Here is a 20,723-nt window from a genome sequence, read left to right on the forward strand (position 1 = left end):
ATATACTAAATAAATTAAAACAAATATAAATATCTTTTACTGTAAGCATATATTATTTACATAAGTTCGAAAGGAAGTTATTAAAATTGTTTTCCGAAACATTAAAAGAAGTGACTGGTACATTTCCAAAATTCTGGTTGGCTTTTTCAGCCAATTTAAAATTAATTTATTTCCAAGCAGACCTACCACAAAGACAAGGAACCCAAACATTTTCTCAGTGGAGAAGGATTCAGAGAACAGAAAATCAACTGTTAGTGTCCAGTGTGATCATTACTTTCATAAAAGAATCCACAGGGTGCTCTGGAAGATGAAAATGGTAAGAACCAGGGGGCTCCATGAGAGACATTGGAGATGAATTCTGTAGCTCTTCAGGCAAGGGAAGATCATGTTGGAATACACAGAGGTTGAAAAATGATGACCTGGTCACAAAACTACAGAGTTCCAGAGTCGGTCAGTTGTTGCAGCTGGAGCTGGAGGAATGCAGTAGGCAGGGGCCAAGTTCAAAGGCCATTGTACTGTATGCCAGTTCTCCTTTTAAGCAAGAGAATGTCATAATCAGTTATGGGTTTTAAAAAGATCAGCTGGATTGTGTATAATACTTAAAATTTTTTTGTGCTGAATGCAGTTTTCTTTTACTTAAATTTTTTTTTATGCTGAATGCAGTTTTCTTTTACTTAGGGTAATCAACATAGATTTAACTATGTAAAAGGAATGAATATTTAAAGTATGCTTTAAGGCTTTTACTTTTAAATAAGGAGGAGTGACATTATTTTTATAAAGTGAAGCTTTTAGACAAATTTTTATGGGCTCCACACATGAAACTGAACACTAGTACCAATAGTTGGAAAATTCAAGGATGGTCATTGCTCTCCATATTTGTTCTTTTATCACCTCAAGTATTGCAATAACTGTTGCACTTACAAAGACAAAAATACTGGACAGAATTCTCTTTTACATGAAGTAAGTCTGGTATATTTTTAAATCAATATCTTCCATACATTTTTACACAAATGTTCTTTTTTCATGATCAATATATCCCACATATCTAGGAATTGTATTTTATTTGTAGATTATACTGTTTGACTTTGTTTCTCTTTTACATGTTTATTAGAAATCAGATAAAAATCTGCCAACATTACTATTATTCTTATATTTTTTCTGAAATTACCTGCAAATTCATAAATTATAAAGCTTTTTCAGTTTTGAAATTTGCTGAAAATTTTGCTTTAAAAACATCTATGACTAATATAAATTACTTTTTTTGGTTGGCCTTCCTAAGGGAGCATCATTGACATTAAGGTAAACATATAACAGGTGTTTCAAAGTTTGAAAATATAATTTGCACATCATATGGATATGTTATGAGGAAGAATGTCTTCTTTCTAAGAAGCCTGGAAGGATTCTCAATATAAATCAAAGAGTTTATGACACTACTGGGGAAATAGTCCAGGTGAAATAAGATTATTGAGTAGTAGGAAAGCTGTAATAAAAACTGTCAGTACTGTCACCCAGTTCTCTCTAAGGTCTGTAAAGGATCAAAAGTGTATTGAGCATCATGTAACAGCTGTCTAGAATGTGAGGGGAACACAATTGTGCTCAGCAACAATATGCTGGTTTGAAAAATAATTACATATGGCTTGTTGTAGTTAAATTAAAAATAGCAGGTTAGACTGTAGATGTATTGCAAATCTTGGATTTTTCAAAATGACTGCATGCTTAACTGAACATGTTGTTGTTGTTAGTTGCTCAGTCATGTTCGACTCTTTGCGACCTATGGACCTGTCAGACTCCTCCATCCATGGAATTTTCCAGGCAAGAATACTGGAGTGGGTTGCCTTTCCTTCTCCAGACTAAGCATGTGATTGATCTTTATTACGAGTGTATGTGATCGCATGTATATTCAATCAGTTCAGTTCAGTTTCAGTCGCTCAGTTGTGTCTGACTCTTAGTGACCCCATGGACTGCAGCACACCAGGCTTCCCTGTCAATCACCTTATTCAAATTTAAATGGTATATAAATCATGGATATTTTCTTAATTGTAAACAGTTATCTAAGGAAATATTTTATTTGTTCATAGATAGCATATTTTGTTAAGGCAAAGTGCTACTCTACCCTGGAGGGTAAGAAATACTCTGTCACCATCTCTTCAGGTGGTAGCAATGGAAAAGCGAAAGGGAGAAATATGCCTTACACAGGCATTGAAAATATAGGTAATATGTGGTTCAGCAAGAAAGGAAAGCCTCTTTCACAAGGATTCTCATATTTACTCATTTCTTTCATTACTTTCTCAAGTATACATTCATAACAAGATCAGTTACACCTTTAGTTAGGATATATCCATTTTTCAAAAGCTCAAACCTCACAGTATATTGAATTGCCCAACCTATCATCTTTAATTTAACTTATTTTGGGGAGGAGAATATGTTTGCCTCATATTATTAGCATAAAGAAACAACAAGAAGCCTTAAGAGGAAAGGATTCTGTATAAATAACACTGGATCACTGATGAGATTGACATGCATTTTAGCAGTTTGATCCCTGAAGAAATGCAATAACAGGAATTTTCCATAAGCATCTGTGAGCAACTGTGCATGTGCCAGCTACAAGCATAGATATGGAGAACCAGTGTTGGGTCATTCTCTCTGCCCTGGTTGAACCCATAGTCTGTTTTTTTTAAAGAATGATATTAGGCAGTAGATGTTCTTTTCCCCTCATTCCATCCCCTCATTCCTCTCGTTTATTCCTGCCATATTACCGGGCAGGTAAAATGCACATTGTATAGTAGCTGCTACTGAACTGATATGAAATATGGAGAATGACATATGCATCTGAAACTTGGTCTCAGTATTAGGCTCTGGTAGACTCCTTGGTCCATGGTAAAATCCTACTTATTCTGCAGTCTCCAGTATAAGTATCTGTTGAGAAGGCTCTCTGATTTTCCTGAAATGTAAATACTCTTTGTTTCTTCTGAAATCTCATAAAGAGAAAATGAAGATTTAAAGCATATGTTTATGTTGGTCAGAAATCCACTATGTTTAATATATTTAGATAACTATAAAACACTATAGTGTGATTCTTCACTGACCCCTTTCACATTAAAGGAGAGAAAGCAATACATAACTTTTCAGAGCATTTTGAGAATTATAGAGAATGACTGTTAAATAACTAAAGGAGTACATACTATTTGGTGTAAGTGTGTAATATTTTAACATTCTCACAACAAACCTCTGAAGTACAAATTATTATCTCCATTTGCATATGAGAAAACGGATCCTCAGAGAGGTTAAGTCATTTGCCTAACATCTTAACACCAGTAAAGCTAAGTCAAGAATTAAATGTGGATATCAAATCCCAGAACTTGTTCTCTTAATCTTTATGCTGTGCTTTCTGGGTTAATATATTTAAAGGCTTTGTACAAACAAGCACATTTAATCACTTAGTAATTAATATTTGGGTACATGTAAGTCTAGGTGTGTGCACACACACTATGTATCACACATATATGCTTTGTATTTATCTGACTTGTTCGTGCTGGCTATTTCCTATAAATAAAGTAACCCAGACCATCTGACCTGCCTCGAGAAACCTATATGCAGGTCAGGAAGCAACAGTTAGAACTGAACATGGACCAACAGACTGGTTCCAAATAGGAAAAGGAGTACGTCAAGGCTGTATATTGTCACCCTGCTTATTTAACTTCTATGCAGAGTACATCATGAGAAATGCTGGGCTGGATGAAGCACAAACTGGAATCAAGATTGCTGGGCAAAATATCAATAACCTCGGATACGCATATGATACCACCCTTATGGCAGAAAGTGAAGAAGAACTAAAGAGCCTCTTGATGAAAGTGAAAGAGGAGAGCGAAAAAGTTGGCTTAAAGCTCAACATTCAGAAAACCAAGAGCATGGCATCCAGTCCCGTCACTTCATGGCAAATAAATGGGGAAACAGTGGAAACGGTGGCTGACTTTATTTTGGGGGGCTCCAAAATCACTGCATATGGTGATTGCAGCCATGAAATTAAAAGACGCTTACTCCTTGGAAGGAAAGTTATGACCAACGTAGACAGCATATTGAAAAACAGAGACGTTATTTTGTCAACGAAGGTCTGTCTAGTCAAGTCTATAGTTTTTCCAGTAGTCATGAATGGATGTGAGAGTTGGACTGTGAAGAAAGCTGAGTACTGAAGAATTGATGCTTTTGAACTGTGGTGTTGGAGAAGACTCTTGAGAGTCCCTTGGACTGCAAGGAGATCCAATCAGTCCATCCTAAAGGAGATCACTCCTGGGTGTTCATTGGAAGGACTGATATTGAAGCTGAAACTCCAGTACTTTGGCCACCTGATGTGAGGAGCTGACTCATTTGAAAATACCCTGATGCTGGGAAAGATTGAGGACAGGAGGAGGAGGGGATGACAGAGGATGAGATGGTTGGATGGCATCACTGACTCAATGGACATGAGTCTGGGTAAACTCTGGGTGTTGGTGATGGACAGGCAGGCCTGGTGTGCTGCAGTCCATGGGGTCACAAAGAGTCGGACACGGCTGAGTGACTGAACTGAACTGAACCCTATTCAGGTACATGACTTGCCATTATCTCATTACTGCAAGGTGGAGGAACTCTCTATCTTCTTGAATCTGGCCATCTTCTTCAATCACTTTGAATACTCTCAATCCCTACTGTCCTTAAGTTGAATAAAGAATGGTTTCCAAGAGGGTTTTGGCAAGGACACCATCCCTCCAGGACATAAAGAAGGACTTTTATCTATAGTATTCTCTGGTTTTTTGATCAAAGTATAACTCTATTATAGCTGCAAGTGACAAGGATCAAATTATATTGTAGATTTTAGGGCCTAGATATCTACTGGGCAGAGAAACATTTAATAAATACTCTGATTTGTTCTGTATTCATTGACTTAAGTGCTTTTGTGTTACTGACATATTTTTAAAAACTTGTAAATGAGTAATATTACTTCTAATAGTTGTCATATAATAGCATTCATTATTCCATTTCAACAATTCAGTTTGTAAGTTATGACCTTGTATTCTTTGAATAACTTTGTAGCAGAGGGAAATTAGAAAGGGGGTCATTGTCCCTTCACTTCTATAACCTGCATTTGGCAAATATACATATTTTCTTTAGATTTTCGGGTGTGTGTGCTAAGTCAGTTCAGTTGTGTTTGACTCTTTGTGAGCCTAGGGACTGTGGCCTTCCAGGCTCCTCTGTCCATGTGATTCTCCAGGTGAGAGTATTGGAGTGGGTTGCCATGCCCTCCTCCAGGGGATCTTCCCAATCCAGGGAGCAAACCTGCATCTCTTTTGCCTCCTGCATTGGCAGGCAGGTTCTTTACCATTCCTGCCACACCCTTAGATTTTGGTATTGGTATTTAAATCTTGACTTGTTATTTAATACTTCAATCTCTAGTATCTTTAAGCCCCAGTAGATTCTGAAAACTTTAAGGACTGACTTCACTTCCTTTAATCATGCTTAGTTCTCTTTTCATACCTAATTAGTGTTGTCTTATGTATGTATGCATGATGTGTGTTTATTTTCTTACAGTGACTTTTCCTGCAGCTTATAACGTACATTGATTCCACCACATTCTTCTTATTCCACTTCTGTACAGCAAAAACAGAAACTTAAAGTCTGATTTGCTCTTGTAAGAAAGAGAAAAATCTAAGTTTAAGAACAATATTCTAAGATACTCCTGATTATGATCTCTTTGTGTAGGAAAATACAACAATATATTTAAAGTTTTCAAGGTGGTACTGTGTACTAAGTTCTTACAGAAGTGTCTGATTTGCTTGCAGGATAAGATGTGTGCAAATTAATGGCTTCTTAGCTGTTGAGGTTTTTGTAGCATACAAAGATTTTTAGAAAACTATCTTTCCAGTAGATATGTCTGTATCAAAGCTGTTTAAAGTTGTAATAGAATTAGCCTTCAAAATTGTGTAATATCATAAAACTCTAATGTTTTCATCTTGACTTGAGAAGTCTCTTGAGGTTAAGACTACCTTCTGCTTTTTTCTTTTTTTTTTCCTTAAACTAAAATTGGACTCCAGGAGAGAGGATACTATAGCTTTCTCTAGCTGAGACTTCTTAACTGCCTTTTTTCTCAGTCTTCAAATTACTGTGGCAAAGAGGCACTGATGATGCCAAAGTATAAGGTCAGTAAAACATCACCTTTTAAAATTTTAACCCGCCTTCATATATGAATGGACTAATCCTGAGTATAAGATGGTAAATATGTTCTAGTATTTCCTTCAAATGCCTTAGCCACCTGTATCATTATGCCTCTGGGAGATTTCTGGAACCTCAGTTTTTTCATCAATGAAGCAGAAATAAAAATAGTCTTATTAATATTTAAGAATCAGTTACATATGAAGAGTAAAAATTAATATTATTTTTTTTGTACTTTAAGTTCCTTCATGTAATTCAAATTATGCATAAAATGTAAAATATACTGTTTTTAGCCATTGCTATTAGAAAACCAATAATTTTCTGTGTCAGACTATAGAAAGTTTATAGAAAAGTTTATATCTATATTATATTTCTATATTCATGATCATCCAACAAAATGTTTTGAGCATCAATTGTTTGAATTGTGTACTATTTAAATTTTGTTTCTTTTGAACTGTCTTGAAACACCAACGTGTGAATGGAAATTTCTAGTGGATAAATATCTTTACTTAAAAATATTTTTGTTGTTAACCTACACAATCAAATATGTATTAAAAGCCTTAAATCATGAATATCATTGATGTGGTTAAAAATGCAGAATGGTGCACAGGATAAAAATTTCAGTTACTGTAAGTAATTTTGCCATAGCTTTCCACCCAGTGGAGTGTAGAAACTGGCCAAGATGCATATTACTATTGCTAATTGCTAAGTTGCTTCACTTTTGTCTAACTCTTTGAGACCCTGTGGACTGTAACCCACCAGCCTCCTCTGTCCATGGGATTTCCCAGGCAAGAATCCTGGAGTGGGTTGCCATATCCTCCTCCAGGGAATCTTCCTGACCCAGGAATTGAACCTGAGTCTCTTACATCTCCTGTATTGGCAGGTGGCTTCTTTACCACTAGTGCCACCTGGGAAGCATATTAGGGGTATTAAAAGTCAGTTTCAAGTATGCATGAGTTAATAAGAACTTGTGGTGTAATCAGAGAAACAAAGAAGTATAAGAATGGTTGTTAATGGAATATTGAGACAGCAGAAAAAATTATTTTGAGCTGAGAATGGCCCTTGAGTGTTTGATGTATCAGAACATTGGATTGATGTCATGTTTTAAAGATGCCAACCATCCTTTTTGGGGTCCTTTTATTGTGACCATATCTGGGTTCCAGATATGTCACTGGGTACCAGTGATATAAGCTGTGAAACTCAGACATAGGTATGACAGTTTTAACCTTCATTTCTTGATTCACACTCCTTCCATTCAGTCTGATACTCCATTCTGCCTGGTTTCAGTAGAAATTATTGTGAAGCTGGGGACGGATATTAGACTATAGATTTGCCTACACTGGTATTACAGGGTAGAGAAGTTACCTCGTATACCCATTGCTGCATTTGAATTAGACCTTTCAGATAAAGCTGCTGAACATCAAAGATCTGAGGAAAATCAACATCAATATCAAAATAATTTTTAATGTAAATGCTAACTTCCTTGTTAGATTATATATCAATTAATATAGATTATACATAATCTGATGAAACAATGCTGGCTTGATTGAACCAAAGTATAGCAAATAAAACCCAAACACTGTACAATGTGAGGTTTAAAGTCTTTCAAATATATTTGTGAGATTTTTTTTTTACTGGCAAAGGAATTATTTAGACTCAGAGATTAGAAAATTCTTTAACAAGGCTAGGTTACTATTCCAACTGTTATGGATGCTTAACAATAAAAGAAGCAGGTGTCTGTTCTTAAATGTGTGAAGGATGAAATGCTGCTGCTTCTGTTACTCACTATAATGTTTTTGGTATCATAATATAGAATAAAACTCTCCAGCCTCACTGATATTTGGGGAGAGGAATCATAGCTCTCTTTCCCTAGAGAAAGATACTGGATAAATATATCTTTAATAGTTTTTGTCCCTTAAATAGTGGTACTAAATTTTTCATACATTTTTTATGGTGATGTTGAATCATGAAGGATTAACATTATTAAAGATTCTATATTTTGTTTTTTAATGAAATCTATTGTCATGTTCTCTATTAAATATGAAAATGAAAGAAGTTCATCACTAGGAAAAAATCTAAGATGTTTTATTGCTTTAAAATAACTTAATATACTCCTTATAAATGTAATTATTTGGGGATTAAAAATATTACATGAATGTTTATCTGAATTAACTTTTGCCGCTTACAATGCATTTCAAAATAAACTGCACTATAAAAGGATAACTTTGAAACATAAAAGGGGAATTAAATGACTGAAGATAAAAACAAGTGTAATTTAAATGTTAACTTCTAACGAAAAATTTATGTAGAACTGTGGTTTACAATAATTGTTGACATATTCCCCTAAGTACTATGTCTGTGGTTTTTCATGGTATCAATCATTTAAAGCAGTTTAGGTAATACCATTCTGACATGCATTTCTGCTATTTTATTTACACCATTTGCCTACATCAGTGCAATGCAGTACCTTTCTGATTTGGTACAGTAAATGCACTCTGTAATATCTATTATGGCTTGGTCAAAGGATAATTTATTGTCAAATAGAAAAATAGGTCAACACTAATGTCACTTGATGATCAACCCCCCCAAGTTTAATAAAACATCTCACCAGTATGCATTCCACTGCAGTGGTTGATATTTTATTAGGACTACCTGGCTATAGCAGTAGTGTAATTACTGAGCTGTCAGAGTGATAAGTGGGATTAATGGCAGCCTGATGCACTTTAGTCTGCAGAGCGCTTAGAGAATTGCAAGATGGTATTATTATCAGAGTCTGCCCATTCTGGCATATTCATGGCACCAAAGAAAAAAAGAATGCTACAATTCAGGTTTGCGTTGCCCTGCCTCATTAACATCTGACATTTCCAACAGCTGTTATTTGTGAACTAGCTCAATAATAAAAGGAGAGTTATTTGGTAAAGAGGCTTAATAACCACAACTAAAAATCCTTACGTTGTCAGTGCTATTAAGTGAATCTGTTTATGTTGAATTTAAGATTTCTCTGGAAGAACAGAAAAATACACTTTGCATTAATTTGACTCATTTATACCTGCTGACATTATAACTTTATTTTTTAATTGCCTTATATTTAAGTTGGGTGTTAGAAAAAAGAAAAGCCAAAAACTTGTGCCTTATTAGGGATAGCCAGAATCCTCTATCTATCTGTCTGTCTGTCTATATCTTTATCTATCATAAATATTTTTGTTGTTTTAGTCTTGTGGAATTGCAGATGTTTAAAAAACTGTCAAAATGACTTTTACAAGTCAGAAGATATTTATTATTGCATATTATTTTATAGCTTTTTATTTTAGCTTAGCTACTTTATTTTACCTCATAACAGGATATCCTTTCAAACACTATTAATCTACAACATGTTTATCCACGTGAAGTTAACACATATAGGTATCACCTATATGTTATATTTCAGAATCGAGGACCAAATAGACCTTTTTTTTTTTTTTTTTTTCTTTTTGGATTGTTGTGCTACTGATCAAGAATTCCAAGAAATTCTTTTTAAACTCAGTGACTATGTTTTAGGGGAAAAAAAATCTTAAGTATTAGAAGATAGGAATTCAACTAAATGATAGCTGTGAATCTAACAATGGCATTTAGAGAAATGATAGGGGAGAGGTTTAATGACTGCATTTCAGAGAGGACAATTGATTATGAAAAGCCTTTGGTCCTCATTGTGTAAAATTTAATTTAGAGAGAAGGCTAAGGGCACAAACCAGAGAAAAGAGATCAGATTTTAAAACAAGATATTAATTAGGTACTGAGAAATTGGTCCAGACAATGAAGAGGACTCTCTGATTGACAAAAGAATGACAAGGAGACTGGTATTGTTTTCTCAAAGGAAATGAACCAACGTCTTTACACATGGAAGTGGATAGAAAATGAGCTTGCTCGTCACCTTTGTCACTGAGCAACGTGGGACTCATTCTGAGGCAAATCTCAGAGAATTCTCGTCTTCTGCCAAATGTGACAATGATATATCTTAAATTTTAGGTCACCAGCCTAATTCCTCTCTATTCTCACTCTCACTTTATGCCAGACCAGATTCCATTAGTCTACCTACCCTGTCATGTTCTTTTCTCTCTAGTCCTTGGCACATACTGTTTTTATGTTTTGGTCATTTTCTCGAGTGATCTTCTGCTCTAAGTCCCACCCTCCTTCACTTGCCTAATGCCCTGTCATTCTTCAAGCATCCCTTTATGTATTATTTCTCCCAATAAGCTTTGCCTGACCTCTCCCTCCTGGTCTGCTGTTCCTCTTATATGCTCTATTAGCTTGCTGTTTCTACCCAAATTCACACTGACCACATTGACACTGCAAGTGCCTTTTATATGTTTGAACTTGCTCCAGACTGCACGGTCCACGACAGCAGGGCCATGGTTGTCCTTTTCATCATTTTTATAACCTCATATCCCAGGTTCTAACATGTAACAAGGGTTCATTAAATATTTATCAAATAAATTCACAAAAGTATAAGAATGTAGAAATTAAAGACTATTCTAGCCAGTGGTTTCAGTCCTAAAGTAGTAATTATAGAATTGTGATACTCACTGTGTGGCTCCAATCATGTTTCTCAGAATCACCATGAAGGACAGTCATTGGGAGTGGGGGAGTGGCAGCAAAATGCAGATTCCCAGGACATTAACTAGAATCTGCCCACCAGTGTAGGAGACATGGGTTCAGTCTCTGAACTAGGAAGATCCTCTGGAGAAGGAAATGGCAACCCACTCCAGTATTCTTGTTTAGAGAACCCTGTGGACATAGGAGCCTGGCAGGCTACAATCTATGGGGTTGCAAAGAGTCAGAAAAAACTGAGCGACTAAACAAGAGCCAATAACTCAAAATCAAGAGGAGCTTCTCTGTGCAAATTATGACATTTATCAGGCTTCCCAAGTGGTTCTTAGTCACATTAAAGTCTGAACGTGTCTCTGGTTGTTTCTCCAGGAAACAAATTCTGATATGAAATTAGTATGTGGAAAGTTTATTAGAAGATATACATCTATATTAGAGTGATGGAATCAAGATTGGACAGACATAGCAACAGTAAAGGCTGCAGTGCATCCCTGAAGACTTGTTACCCAAGTAGGGGCAAGGAGAATGGGTCTTTACTTCCTACCAGTGACCTGTTATTGGAAACTCGCTGCCCCTGGGAAGGCGGCATGACCTTGGTTCAGCCTGTTTTCTTTACCCGAGGGCACAGCAGCTGGGAGAATAAATGTTTCAGTCTGGAAGGCAGGGGATCTGGTCTATGCATTGCAGTATCTACTACAAAGCCCAATTACTGTGTATATAGTGTGTATGTTAAAGAAAAAAAAATGGAGAAAGGAGGGATGATCAGAGAGGAAGAAGGAGTCAGGGAAGAGAGGTGGGAGGATAAGTGGAAGGGATAAAGAGAGGAAGAAAGGGATTTACAAGTGGTAAAAGGAAATCTTTTTCTTTGCATTTGTGTAATAACTACTGTCTAAAAGACATACAAACTGTTATCATAAAAGGTTCTATTCTCAGGACTTCCCTGGTGGTCCAGCAGTCAAGACAATGCACTCCCACAGTAGGGGACACAGGTTAGACCCCAGATCAGGGAACTAAGATCCTTCTATGCTAAGCCACTTCAGTCATGTCCGACTCTGTGTGACCCCAGAGATGGCAGCACACCAGGCTCCCCCGTCCCTGGGATTCTCCAGGCAAGAACACTGGAGTGGGTTGCCATTTCCTTCTCCAATTCATGAAAGTGAAAAGAGAAAGTGAAGTCGCTCAGTCGTGTCCGACTCCCAGTGACCCCATGGACTGCAGCCCACCAGGCTCCTCCATCCATGGGATTTTCCAGGCAAGAGTACTGGAGTGGGGTGCCAGATCCTGCAGTACGTAAATAAATTAAACAAACAAACAGCAACAATAAAAAGGCTCTATTCTCTAAGCATTATCAGTGCAATGAGAGATCCAAAAAACACTGATTTAGTAAATGGATGAATCATGTACCTTAAGTAAATATGGTCTTCTTAAACTCTAGGAGGAACACCAAGAGAAAGGATAGCTGTTTACCTGAATGGTGCTATATCATACACCTTAGGAAGTGTGCAAAAAGTGAAACACAAGTACTCTTTGTTTATTGCTTAAACAATTTTTGTTCCTAAAAATAATATAGTTTTATTTGTTCTTACTGGACACTAACTCTGAATGTGTTTAGGGTAGAGAATATATAGAATGTTACTTGACAGTTTCTTTAATTCAGTTATTTTATTCCCTAGATGCCTGAAATGTGCAGATGCCCCCTGTCAGAAGAGCTGTCCAACAAATCTAGATATCAAATCGTTCATCACAAGTATCTCAAACAAGGTAAATTTGGATTTAGCTCTGCAAATGAAAATTAATAACAGCCTTTGATCTTGTTCTCTATTATTACCATGATTAAAGCGTAAAGCTTGTCTTAGTAAATTAGGTTAAAGTATTAAAGTTATGATTTCTGTAGGCATGTGAGAATGTGGCACATTTTGTTAATTAGTCTCTTCCTAGTTGTGATAATGATTATTGTGAAATCCATATTCATTTTTTATTATCTTAAAAATTAGTTTGTGGTGAATTGAATCATTTTTTAATACAAACCATTCACTGAATAGATTGATTCTAGCTTAAGCAGGCTAAATGCTTACAGATAGGAACTGTCTTTGATTATCAAAACACATTTCAAGTTTGATATCTTTGTTTTAAAATGTACTTTAATATTAACTCTAGGGCACTGGAACAAATCAAAGGAAGTTGTCTAAGACTTGGAATAATTCATAGAGACTGATAGCGTTTTAACCAAAACCCCCACAACAACTAAAAAATAGAAAACGGACATTAGTAGAAAAAAAGGAATTTTGATCTTTATGTTGTTTTTTATTTTTTTATTTTTTTAATTTTTAATTTTATTTTATTTTTAAACTTTACATTTTGTATTAGTTTTGCCAAATATCAAAATGAATCCGCCACAGGTATACATGTGTTCCCCATCCTGAATCCTCCTCCCTCCTCCCTCCCCATACCATCCCTCTGGGTCGTCCCAGTGCACTAGCCCCAAGCATCCAGTATCATGCATTGAACCTGGACTGGCATCTCGTTTCATACATGATATTTTACATGTTTCAATGCCATTCTCCCAAATCTTCCCACCCTCTCCCTCTCCCACAGAGTCCATAAGACTGTTCTATACATCAGTGTCTTTTTTGCTGTCTCGTACACAGAGTTATTGTTACCATCTTTCCAAATTCCATATATATGCGTTAGTATACTGTATTGGTGTTTTTCCTTCTGGCTTACTTCACTCTGTATAATAGGCTCCATGTTGTTTTTTAAATCAATGTAAGACACTGATGTATAGAACAGTCTTATGGACTCTGTGGGAGAGGGAGAGGGTGGGAAGATTTGGGAGAATGACATTGAAACATGTAAATATATATTCATTTTGATATTTGGCAAAACTAATACAATTATGTAAAGTTTAAAAATAAAGTAAAATAAAAAAAAAAATAAATCAATGTAAGGCAAAGCCCAGTTTTTAGTAAACAAGAGAATGGTTGATTGATTAAATGATGAATAGTATCTTTTGTTTGTGAAAGAAGCATTATGAACTCTTAGCCAAGGATCCTATCCTTTAACTACTGAGCAAAAACTGAAGGCATCTTCCTGTAAGGATGTAGAGATTGCTTCCTTTCACAGGATTTAGTACTTATATGCTAAAATGCTGCTAAAATCCAGTAAGTACTCCTTCAACTAACTGGTACCTTTTTACATAGAAAGATTATTTCTCAGTATGTCAGTGATTTAAAAATGTTGTAGGAGAAAAATTATAAATTTATATAGCTTTACGATTTCAAAAGAATTAGAGGTTATTACTTAGATATAGGACATGGTATTAATCTACATGGCCAGATCTGAAGTCCAGGTTGAATTTTTGCATTGAACCCCTGTGAACCCAAGGAAAATGACTTATTTCTACACTTTGATTTATGAAAGAAGAATAGCATCTGTCTTACAGGATGGTGGTGTGAACTGAATAATATTTTCATGTGAAAATCTCTGATATGGCAATTACTCAACAAATATTTTGTTGATGTGGAATTATTATTATTTTTTCTATTCATTCAATATGGTAAATACTATACAAGTGATTACTATTTTTGTTTCTGGTATTACTTATTGAGCATCTACTATCTATCAAACTCAGTGACATATACTAGCTGAAAAAGGATCCCTGCTATGACCTTGCCTTCTGGAAATTATGACTCTAAGCAAAACCAGATACATTAAAAAAATAAAACAACACAAAAACCTACCGATAATTCAATGTGATTAGTGCTGAAACCATTCAGTTTAAGAAGATTATTCAGCATATGAAAAAGCAAGAATGTGGGCTATACATGGTATGTGTAGGGAAATATAATAAATTCAGTGTGGCTAGAATGGAGCCTTGATTACATAAAGAAGAGTGATGGGAAAGAGACAAAGCAGTTAGACTGATATTAAGTTGTGAAAATATTTGAATTCTATGCTCAATATTTGAGACAATTCTATAGATAGTAGGAAATCACTAATGCTCTGTATTTGTTTTGTAATTAAGAAGATAAAATCTGAAAAGAGATCTCATTTATTAACTGAAATATCGTAAACATTTATCATCACAGAATCTCTGACATATATGAAAATAAATAATTTATGTGAAGCATGTACATGAAATCTCATGAGAAAAAGAATAAAATAAAATGTCCAAAATTTTGAAGTAGAAAGAGTTTTGGCTAAAATTATATAAGGTTGCACTCCTGGCTTTAAGCATGAGGCAATGGAATTGTGATCCATGCTAGCTAAATTTTCCCTGCTGCCGCTGCTAAGTCTCTTCAGTCGTGTCCGACTCTGTGCGACCCCATAGACGGCAGCCCACTAGGCTTCCCTGTACCTGAGATTCTCCAGGCAAGAACACGGGAGTGGGTTGCCATTTCCTTCTCCAACGCATGAAAGTGAAAAGTGAAAGTGAAGTTGCTCAGTCGTGTCTAACTCTGCGATCCCATGGGCTGCAGCCTACCAGGCTCCTTCATCCATGGGATTTTCCAGGCAAGAGTACTGGATTGGGGTGCCATCGCCTTCTCCGAAATTTTCCCTAGAGAATCTATAATTTAGTAGTGATTTTGTGATTCTAATAAGTGTATAGCACAATCATTCAAGCTATACAAAAATTTTATATATGAAAAAAAGACAAAATGGGAATAATGATATTCTTTGAAAAACTTATAAAATGTCTAAGTAAGATCAGAATCATCTCTATTTTAGGATAATGTTGTTTCATTAGTTTGTTCATATTTCTTACTACCTGATGAAGCATTGCACCTTGGTATTTATTTAAATAAATTTCCATATGAAGAGAAGATATTTGAGGATATTTAATTGAAAATGTAATCTTTTCAGACATTTAAGGAACTCTATTGTAAGCAGTATTTTGTTGAAGAATCATTGTAGCAATCATAAAAGGTGAGATTCTTGTACTTTAAAGCCTGCAGCTTTTAAGATATTCACCAGCTGTGTAGGATGTAGGCTGTCCCACATTGCTCTACCAGTGGACCTCAACTCAGGAGGGGGGTTCTTTCCAGGTTGAGAGGGTAATTGAATCACCAGACTCAATGAGCCTTGAGCCTTTTTGAGAAAAGCATGTCACTTGGATTGTATTGTGTTAGGTTTCTGTGATTCAGTGGACTTTAGACCAATACTTTCATTCTTTATTTTTTTACAAACTGGATTACAGCTCTAGTTTCTAAAGGTACACTCAATTCTATTGTACCTCCTTGGTCAGTTTTTCTCTGTTTCATGAAGGTTATTCTTCGCAATTTTATCTCTCAATGGAAAGTACATGTTTCAGATTCATCAAACTGTAAATAAGGGTTATATTTTTGGATAGTTTTCTTTTGGGAAAAAAAAAAACAACAACACTACATTATGTAAGAATTCATAAGGTCAGTCTATAAATGTAGTGAAAAACTGACTTTAAAAAAATTTTCCTTAGTTACACAATCCTTTATTTTCTAATAAAAAGTATTTATTTTCTTTTTCAAAATTTTGTATTAATTTGTAAAGCAATGGCTTCTCCACAGACTTGTATATTTTACAGAATCTGTATACGTTTTGTATACAATCTGTATAGATTTTACAGAATCTATGTAGATTTAGTGGCTTTTATAGCTAGATAAATACATTTAATAATATACATTAGAAAAAAACAGTGTCACATAAAAGGCTCTTATCATAGATTCCTATTGAAAGTAACTAAAATCAGAGGAGCAGCACAATTTAACCAGCATTATTTATTGATAAATATTATTGACGACAGTAGTTTTATTTAAAAATGTTTTCTTGATATATGTGTGTATGTATATATGCACATGCATGCACAAATATTATAAAGCAGAAGTGCAATCAATAGATTTAGTCCATTCTGCTTTAGGGTTTGCTTTTCAGTTTCAATGGCCACGAGGTTTATACCATTATCAAATAAAATATTGATCATTTTCAGAATAATTTTCTAAAATCATAGCTTTAATTATATTGTACTCTTGTTCAAAAAACTTCAGTGGCTCGCCATTGCCTATAAAGTAAAGCCAATTAGGTACCCCCCATTTTTATGACAGAGAAGTAAGTAAATGAAAAAGGTATTAGGAAGTCCATAATTTACTAATCAGTAATTTAAAAAGTGAATATTTTAGATATATAAAATAAAATGTGATAATTGAGATTTCAGATTTCCTTTGAATCACAAGGCTAGTTCTCACACTTTTATTGTCAGATGGTACTTGGAGCACCTCTGTGCATCCTAAGAAGACTGACAGAAACTTACCTACCTGCCATAAGATGGTGTTCAAGGGAACACAGCTTATAAAAACTTTATGTGATGCTCTAGAACTAACAAGTCATTATCCTTCAGAGTTCAGTCTGCCATTTGGTTTACATAAATAGTTCTGAACTTGTGTGTCAGTTCCCCTTACAGTCATGATGCCAATTTTTAAATAATGTAAAATATGTAATTTTTTCTGTATTTTACAACAGCTAAATATTATGGGTCTGTGTCATTCCAGAGCCCAATCTGAGTGGGTCTTGTGGCATAGACTAAGGTACTGCAATTCTAATTAGCTCTTCCTTATCTAATTAACAATAATGCTTTCTTTTTAAAACTTGATGAATAAAATGGTATGCTTTATTATTGTATGCTAATTACTGTATACTTATTAATCCAGTTTTGGATTAGTTTTATTCAAATTGTTGGCAGTTTTCTTCAGTTTTTTTCCCCCTTGTTGAGATTTCCATGAGAAAGCAGTTTATTTGTGCTTAGAATAAATGTCAGTTCTTTAAATCTTTTTTGGTAAGGATATGCTGTTAACCAACTCTTTTTGTTTCTGAAACTGTTCATACATTTCTTAACTCTCATAAAATACTTTGTGCATAGAGTAAAGGATTTGCAGTTATTTTTTACACCTCTCAGAGAGTATTATTTTAGTGTTTTATGTCATGCATGCTATTTGAATGTCACCAGCATTCTAGTTATTGCTCACTTGAGAATAATGTCTTTGGAGAGTGGCTGATTTAAAGACCTTTTAACCTTCAGTGTTCAACAGTGTTACAGTTATTTATATCAATATGGATTTCTTTTATTTATTTTGCTTTGTTTTCATTATGACTCTTAAATCTGTGGATTGATATCTTTCATCATTTTGGGGACTATTTCATTGTCTTTACTTCATTTTATGGAGTTCTCATTAAGTATATGTTAAATATTCTTATTTTATTGTCTATGACTCAACTTATTTTTTGAACTTTCATTTCTTTGTTTTTTGGAGGTTACATTTTAAATCATTTCCTTAAATTCTACTTTCAAGTTTTCTAAAACCTTCTTCACCAGTTTCAAATATGTTCTTAAAATTGTCTGCTGAGTTTTGAGTTACAATTTTATCTTTCATTTCTAGGAGTTCTTTTTTACATTTAAAAACCCTGTTAGCTTTTTATTTATTTTTCAAGTCTACCTATAATTTCTTAAAGCAGATGAAATTACTTATTTTTATATTCTTGAGAATCCCACTATCCAAAATATTTGTGAGCATGATTATATTGCTTATGATGTCTAGTGGGTCCAGACATAGTGTTTTGTTTACTTTTATGTTTAATTTTTAAAATTATTATTATTTTTTTTTCCTTTTGGAGGCTAATTACTTTATAATATTGTGATGGTTTTTGGCATACGTTGACATGAATCAGCCATGGGTGTACATGTGTCCCCCCATTCTGAATCCCCCGCCCACCTCCCTCCCCACCCCATCTGTCTGGCTTGTCCCAGAGCATCAGCTTTGAGTGCCCTGCTTCATGCATGGAACTTACACTGGTCATCTATTTTACATATGGTAATGTACATATTTCATTGCTTGTCTTTATTGCAGTCCTTATAAAATTTTCACAGATAAAGCCTCAAAGAAAATGAGCAACCATAATTCGAAAAATAAATGCTATAATAAAGATGTTTATTTAGAAAAGGAATCTATATTTGCTGTGTTCTCAAAGGCCCTGAAAATTAAAGGCTTTTTTTAACCTGGTTTAGCAAATGGCTTTAAGGTTGTTCCACTTATTTCTTTGCTTAAATCTTGTCATTTTCTGTCCCTGAACATGAAAGTTCATGGATACATTCACAATAACTAAAAAATATATCTTACCTATAATTTAAACTTTAAAAATTAGAAGAGCCACAGTAGGTAACTACTTCTCAATACATGTGAAAAATGCCTATAAATATTTAAGATCTAATGGGTAATCTGGAGAAGGCAATGGCACCCCACTCCAGTACTCTTGCCTGGTAAATCCCATGGAGGGAGGAGCCTGGTAGGCTGCAGTCCATGGGGTCGCTAAGAGTCGGAAATGACTGAGCAACTTCACTTTCACTTTTCACTTTCATGCATTGGAGAAGGAAATGGCAACCCACTCCAGTGTTCTTGCCTGAAGAATCTGAGGGACAAGGAGCCTGTGGGCTGCCATCTATGGGGTCACACAGAGTCCGACACGACTGAAGCAACTTAGCAATGGGTAATCTAGAATGATTGAAACCTACATTTTTATTGGTAAATTCTGGAATGGTAATCAAAAAGGCATATTGAAGAAATAGACTGTTGAAAAATAAGACAAAAAGATTTGCCATATCAGATATTGAAACTCACTGTACAGCTACTGTAGTCAGTATAGAATTGGTACAGGGATACACATCTCTGAAACAGATGAAGGTCTGTAAATGAAACCAAGTAAATAAGAGAACACAATATATAATGAAAAGGATATTTTAATTCAGTGGTAAATGATGACTTCTTTGAAAAGTGGTCCTGGCATAATTTTGCCTTTACCTTTAGAACACTTCATCAGGCCATCTAAGATAAATTTTAGGTGTACTAAATTTTTAAATATAAAAAGGAAAAGGTTTAAGGATAATTCTCAATCTGTGAGCTATGTGAGAAAAAATTTTACTACACACATTTTAAAATGTATTTTAGAATAAAATCAAACTGAACTTGAAACCAAGTGAACACTTTTTTTTTTGTTCTGCATGTTTAGGCTAAGTGTTAACTTCTATTAAATCCGAGTTCCTAAAAATTTAAATAAGAAAAAGAACCCAACCTTGCATAGGCAGTGTTCTCATAAGCATTAAAAAGAGGTCACGCAAATGATTAATGGTCATACTAGAGATGTCCTACTTTCATATTAGCCAGAAATGTGTAAATAAAAGGGCGATACCAGTTTTCTCTCATCATATTTTTAAAGTTAAAAAGTTAAGTAGCCTCCTTTGCTATTTAGCAGAAGGGAAGCAAGAAATCTCATACAGTAGTAATATATTTGAAAATTTCAAATATTTATACAGTTGTGCTAGCAATGCTTTGCTATCTGTTCTTCCTAGAGAAACAAAAGTATGACCATATAATGGTATATGTACAGTAGTATTTATTACAGCAATCACAGCATTGTTTGAAGTAGCAAAATCTTGAGACAACAATAGTGCCCAACATTAAGAAAAGTGTTTATTAACCTATTTTTATATTATGGAATGTTATGTGGCTCTGCATTATTATTATATTTGTTGAGCTAAAAGGATATTCCTATTAAATTAAGAAAGTGAGTTGCATACTAGTATGAATAGCATAACACTATCTTTAAAAAATTCTGATTTATGCATAAGCTAAACATGGCATAGAAGGACTTGAACTTTAGATTCCTCAGTTGATTGAGGTTGAGGAGGGGTAAAGAGGTTATTAACATTTTTGCTAAAAATGGCCGTATTATTTTACTTCCTCAGTAAGCATGTATATTTTTAATAAAAATAATAGATTAAAATTCTGTAGTAAAATAAAGTAAAGCTAATGGTTTACAGAGTAACATGTACAGATCTTACTCTTAGTTTTTATTTTGGTACAAAAAATGAGAAAAATATTCAGCTTTTTTTTTTCCCTAAATGACTAATAGTTCCAAATCTGTTTATTGAAAAA

At 34.6% G+C, this 20,723-nt stretch overlaps 1 protein-coding gene across 3 annotated transcripts in view; it reads left to right on the forward strand.

The window, feature by feature from the left end:
• DPYD (dihydropyrimidine dehydrogenase) overlaps nt 1–20,723 on the forward strand; it is a 930,948-nt gene that overhangs the window by 194,919 nt on the left and 715,306 nt on the right. For all 3 annotated transcript variants that reach the window (XM_061411115.1, XM_061411116.1, XM_061411117.1), the window contains exon 4: nt 12,441–12,528. In XM_061411115.1, coding sequence (XP_061267099.1) covers nt 12,441–12,528 — 88 coding nt within the window. The remainder of the gene's footprint in view (nt 1–12,440; nt 12,529–20,723) is intronic.

Source organism: Bos javanicus, chromosome 3, assembly GCF_032452875.1.
Source record: "Bos javanicus breed banteng chromosome 3, ARS-OSU_banteng_1.0, whole genome shotgun sequence".
In the NCBI taxonomy this organism is placed as follows: domain Eukaryota; kingdom Metazoa; phylum Chordata; class Mammalia; order Artiodactyla; family Bovidae; genus Bos; species Bos javanicus.